Raw genomic sequence first — 6,407 nt, 5'->3', positions numbered from 1 at the left:
TTTTTTTTTTTAACTGATTTTCTGTAATTGAAACTAAAAAGCTGAGACAGTGTCCAACAAAGCCATGTATATATATATTTTATTGATTTGTTTTATTAACTTTTTTTATTTGTTCAGTTCTTCCAGATGAAGAGTATATTGTAGAATATTCATTGGAATATGGAATGTTAAGACTTTCTGCTGCAACAAGGCAGAAATTGAATATACCAGTTATGGTTGTTACTCTGGATCCTGACACTGATAAATGTTTTGGTGATGCCTTATCCCGCTTCATTTTAAAAGAGTTAATTGGCTATGATGATTTGTTAATGTCTAGTATAAAAGCTCTAGCTGAAGATGAGGATAATAAAGGATACCTCAGGTAATTAGTCAACTTCAAAGTATTTTGAATGATAAATTATGTTTTACCCATTAATATATTTTTATTTTTAACCCTATTGGTGCTGAAAAATGATATATCATTATCCATAGTATTTGTGAAAAGTGCCAATAACAATATGTTTTGTGTGACAATGGCATCTTATTATTCACATTGCAAGAGAATTTTATCACAAAATAAATTTATAAAATGTTATAAATGATCTAATTTCATTGTAGAACAACTGAAAAATGGTGTACGCCATTGGCATTGGTTTATTATTTAAATTAATTGGTTCTCATATCAGGAGAACAAAAATATAACTTTTTTGGAATCATTATGCCATACCTGAAAATAAAATTAAAAATTGGTGGATGATAATGTCAAAGTTCAAGGTTCATTTTGGGTTGTCCTATGCTTAATTTAGGTTCGACTAGAAAAAAGTTCGAAAAAAAAAAAAAAAAAATCAGCTGAATAATTTTTGAAAAAAGTCATGGACGGATTTTTTTTTATTCAATTATTGGTTTCTACATAACTTCAAATTTTATTATTTTTTGGTAGTATATTCTTGGTTGACACTAAAATGATAAATTAATTAAGATTATATTTATCATTGAGGGCTGTTACTATTATTATTATCATTACACTTATTCTTGATGGCGTAGGACTGGTGACCCTATCCTGTATAACTTCACCGTGATTCTTGTATGTGGTCCTGAAGGATCTCCAAGGTCTAACATGTCGAAAGAGAAAAAAAAAATCATGGAATATGACCCAAAAATAATTAAAGAAATAAGTTTCTTTAGGATAATAACAACAGCCAAAATCCAAAAATTCTTAAATCACTTGGTAGAATTTTCTCCAAAGCCGAAAATAGTAATCCCAAAGATAGATAAATGGGCACGAATGTTTTGATAAAAATTAAAAATCTTCACCTAACAGTACAAAGGTGCTGAGACAGTGTCCAACAAAGCCAAGCTTCATACATGTGCACAATCAGTGTACAAAATTAATAACTCGAAACAGTGAAAATAAGTCAAAATCGTGATAAAATCAAGAAAAAATTTTCAGATTTGCGAGGAATTCCAAAAAAAAAACACATCAATGAGTGAAAAATAATGACATAAATAATAATAATATGAATAACATGATAATGAGTGAAAGCCGAGTGAGGCAATGGTGCATTGGTTTTAAAAATGGCCGTACCAGTGTTCACAATGTGGACTGCAGTGGTAGGCCTAGCCTTGTGACTGGTGACCTGGCAACGCAAATCAATGATTTGAAGTTTGTGAAAACTGTTGTTTCACAATTACAGAACTGTTGGAACATTTTCCTCAAATTTCACTGAGTTTGGTGCATCAAATTGTGTACTCGGTGGGTTCCAAAAATCCTAATTGAAGACCATAAGAAATAGAGACTGGCTGCAGCACTGATCTTTCTTCAAGAATACAGCACAAATGGTAATGCAGTTTTGGATTATATTGTTACCAGGGACGAGACTTGGATGAAGCATGTCAACTGTGAAACAAAACAGCAGTTAATGGAATGGGGGCACACACATTCTCCCAAGAAACCATGAAAGCGTTTGCAAACCCTGTCAGCAAGAAAGGTCATGGCTTCTGTGTTTTGGAACTCTAAGGGAGCGCTTCCCGTTGATTTTCTGGAATGTGGAGCAACAATCAACTCATAAAGGTATTGTAAAACACTAAGAAAGTTATGGCACGCCATACAAAATAAGTGTCAGGGAAAACTTAGCAACAAGGTGTTGTTTTTCACGACAACGCACGTACACACACGGCCAATTGTACCCGGGCACGCTTGAATGGTTTTTTATGGGATGTGTTTGACCATCCACCATACAGCTCGGATTTGGCACCGAGCGATTACCACCTCTTACCAGCGATGAAAAAATGGTTCAGTAAACAACGCTTTGATACTTATGTCAAACTTCATGCCGGTGTTAACCAGTGGTTGAAATTGCAGGCGGCAGATTTCTACAGAGATGGTATTGAAAAACTTGTGCCATGGTATAATAAATGTCTCAATTTGAATGGAGATTATGTGGAAAAATAGCTTAAGAGTGTACCTTTCAAATGTATATAATAAACTTTGAGTTTTTCAATTTGTGAATTGTTTATTTCAAAATGTCTGTTACTTTCTGGACAGCCCTCGTAACTTGCTGAATTGAACTACTTAAATCTGGAAAATAAGAAACTCAAAAGCAAAATCATGAAATTTTACAACAGAATAAAAAAATAAACAAAAATACATACTAGGTTATAACCTTCTCCTTGTAAGCTCTAAAATTTTCAAACATTCAAAAAATTTTGAGTGAAATACCACTGCAACTCTTAGGGTACCGCTGCACTTGACTTTTCTATGCAGTGTTATAGTTTAACTGCCACTGGACTGCATTAGTAGTATTAGTTTTCCATTTTTTTTTTTTTTTTTTAGTGTTTGTGCCTCTTGCTATTATAATTAAATCAATGAATTTGTAAGTTATATTTTAAAAATATTATCATAAGAAATATTAAATTAAAATACATGTGAGTGTACGAACACGTGTTTGCATATGCCTGTACCAATTTTTAATAACTTCGTGTTTATTTTATTATTTTAATTAATTTATTTTTTTAGGAATGTTGTTACTGGGGAGCATTATAGATTTGTCAGTATGTGGATGGCTAGAACATCATATATTTCAGCTTTTTTTATTATGATTATTTTTGTAAGTATATTTTACTTGATTCAACTTATAAGGGTAGATGATAGACATGGAAACTCAGAATTCAATGCAATTTTTTTAAGGGAACTAGGTTGAACAATATTTGAATTATGTCTGAGGGTTCTTGCCATTTTGCCCCATGAAACAAGAATAATAAAATTTCATGTTATTATAGCAATTTTTTATATTATAGTTTTCTACCTTTGCTCTTTATTGATATAAAGATTATTATACTCCACTAAATCTGTTTTTTCATGTAAAATAATAAAAGAAGGTTGTTAATTGTATTAAATTAGTGCAAATGTATACAAAATTTCAAAAACTGAAAGATTCTGTGAGTAAAGTAAGCCAACATTTTATTATTATTATTATTATTATTTTTTTTTTAAGGAAAAATCAAGTCAAATTCATGGTTGGTATCATTTAAACCCTTAAATATGAATTGTCATAGAAATAACAATTATAAATTTTTGGACTCGATTTTGTCCTATTTTTTTTTTTCTGTTAATGTCTTGTATTCACATGAATTATTCATAACTCCTTACAATTATTACCAAATTCACATTTATTCATTACAAAACCAACATTACTGCGACTGTTGGAAAGTTGAATTTAATTTCTTCATAAGATTTTATGTCTTTATAAGGGAGAAAAAGTATTTTCAAATAAAGAGGTACTCATCAAACATTTTATTTTTGGTTCTAATTTGTTATTAATGTATGTATGGTTTGTGCCATTTTATATTTATTTGCTTATGAAAATTATTATAATTATAATATTGCTACAAACATTCTTATTTTAGGGTTTGTTGAGTTGCAGAATACAAATATCAACTTAGCTTCTCCCTTAAAAAATGAAAACATTAATCCAACTTTATAAAATTATATAAAAAATATAAACAAAGTCTTTATTTATATGATGGTTGATAGTGTAAATTGATCTAAAATTAAAAGTTTTAAAAATTAATGAAATTGTGATAAAATAAGGTAATTTGACTTGTAATTAATGACCTGGGCAGAATAGCCTACAAAACATTTTTAAATAATTGGATGTGAGGTGTAAATTTACATTTAAGATTACCCTTGAGGATGGTCAAATTGACCATAACATTGGACTGTTGATATAATAAAGTGTGTTGAAACTTAACATGGATACCATTTGATTTATTTAAAAAATAAATTTGTATACTTCAAAAGATACATTTGAATAAGTACAGTAATAAAAAGAAACTTGAAGGAATGAAAACCCTTAAAGAAGACAACCCAGAACGATTGTAGCTGGTGGAAGCTAGGAGAGTACGAATTTTCATAGTAATCAATTATTTTATTTTGCCTTAGATTATTAAAAATAAATCAATTGGTATATATTAATCTTTAAATTCATACAGAGCAAAAACTGAAAATGATAATATAAACAATTACCGTAATTACATAAAATATTTGTTTTCTTTACTCCCAGGGCACTTTAACATGAACCCTTGGACATGTGTCTAATATTTTTCAACCTAGTATCACAAAAGAAAATTTCATTCAAATCAGTGTTCCCACATCTGTAGCCTCCCCCTGTTAATATTTTTCTCCTTATTAGTCATATTATTTTATAATACTATATTTATTAATTTGACTGAAACATTCAGTAGTATTTATTGAAAAAAAGGCAATAAAAATCAATTAAAATGTGTTACTTGAAGAAATCAGTTTGGAGAAAAATAAATGAAACAGAAAATTAATTATATGGTGATTATATTGGTTTTTATGTTTCTCTAATAGAAAGAATGGAACCATCAAAAGGAACAGCTGAAATATCAATTATTTAAAGATATTTTTTACTATTATGGGCTCACACTTAAAATAATATGAAGTTTTAATAACGCTGAAAAAAAAGATTTGTTAGCTTTTTTTATCATAAAGTTTATTACTTAACAATCCATTCTTTTCTTCTTTTACCATTTACATTCTATAAATCAAAACGTTTTACCAATGATATTTAAGAAATTATAGAGCTTTTTTTTTTTTTTAACTGATTTTCTGTAATTGAAACTAAAAAAATTAAATAAATTTAATTAAAATCAGTCTTTTATGTCTGAAAATTCATAATAATTTTGTTGTTGTTTCTATCAGTTCATTTTCATTTCAAACCTTTTTGATTTGAAAAGAGGTTTTCTATAGAGGAAAATAAAATCATTTATTTCATTTTTTTTTCAGACTGTTTCCATATCTCTACTTTTGAGGTATTCACATCATCAAATATTTGTCCTGATTGGTATGTATTTTATTTATTCTTTATTTTTTATTAAATTTAGAATTTTTAAAAAGTTTTTATAATTATATCATATTTTATGATATTCTTCTTCTTTTTGGTTCACTATATCTTATAGATAAATGGAAGGAGACTTGTATGTCAAAACTGAAAATTCTTAAAAGAAGATGAATACCATTTTACATTTTTCAGCTAAAATCAAAATATATAATAATCTTAAACATTAACTACTGCACTAGAAGTAACCAACCAGCTCTAATCATGGTAGGGATCAAGCTTTCATAACGTGGGACTGCCACAGTAATAAAAAAATTGACACCCCAGGCCAAATTTGAACCAGCACCACCGAAGTTCCCAGGTAGTAAAGACATACGCCTCAACCACTTAAGCTATGGACGGTCACGTTAAAACGTTGCAAGAGATTGCAAAGCAGTTAAATATATCAAAATGTATATGTATGAAATTACTAATTAAAAGGGAAATCACACCCTCCCTCCCCCTTACAGTTCCAACCTTACCTAATTGAATTAGCATTTATTTTAATGCTAACAAAACTTTTTAAATTGTAAACATAACAGTAATAATGATAACCCCAAATTGCACTTGGTTAAGATTTTTGTTGATAAGAACCAGACGTTCTGTGAGTGTGGGATCATGAAGTTACCAAAAAGATGGCGAAAGTTCACAAAACAAAATGGAAGACTGATAAAGTTTATTTATTTATTGAAAAAATAGAAAAAAAAAAACTCTCATCAACCTTCCTTCCTTTCGGCAGGCAGGCTGTATTTGTGCGGACACTTTCTGACTTCAGATTGTCAGAATGCTGGTCTGGGAGATGTATTACCACTTTCAGCCATTATGTTCTCTATGACTCTTGATTCTTTGCATTTTAGTATCATTGTTCTCTTTCCACATTATCTCTTTTCTCTATAACCACTTTTAAAATTTGAATCCTCGTTTGTAAAATTCATTTTATTTGCTTTTTTAAATTTCACAGAACAACTAGTATATATTGTATGCAAATTATGAAATATACTAATACCTAAAATTTAATATGTATATATA

At 29.1% G+C, this 6,407-nt stretch overlaps 1 protein-coding gene across 1 annotated transcript in view; it reads left to right on the top strand.

Annotated features, from left to right (window-relative positions):
* Window positions 1-6,407, top strand: part of LOC106685646 (membralin) — a 70,945-nt gene that overhangs the window by 13,629 nt on the left and 50,909 nt on the right. The window contains exons 7-9 of the mRNA XM_067051349.1: window positions 118-361; window positions 2,996-3,086; window positions 5,288-5,345. Of these exons, the coding sequence (XP_066907450.1) occupies window positions 118-361; window positions 2,996-3,086; window positions 5,288-5,345 (393 nt within the window). The remainder of the gene's footprint in view (window positions 1-117; window positions 362-2,995; window positions 3,087-5,287; window positions 5,346-6,407) is intronic.

This window comes from Halyomorpha halys, unplaced genomic scaffold, assembly GCF_000696795.3.
Source record: "Halyomorpha halys isolate HHAL.00 unplaced genomic scaffold, Hhal_1.1 Scaffold721.1, whole genome shotgun sequence".
In the NCBI taxonomy this organism is placed as follows: domain Eukaryota; kingdom Metazoa; phylum Arthropoda; class Insecta; order Hemiptera; family Pentatomidae; genus Halyomorpha; species Halyomorpha halys.
The sequence above is the reverse complement of the archived record's forward strand: the minus strand, read 5'-3'. Positions and strand labels throughout refer to the sequence as shown.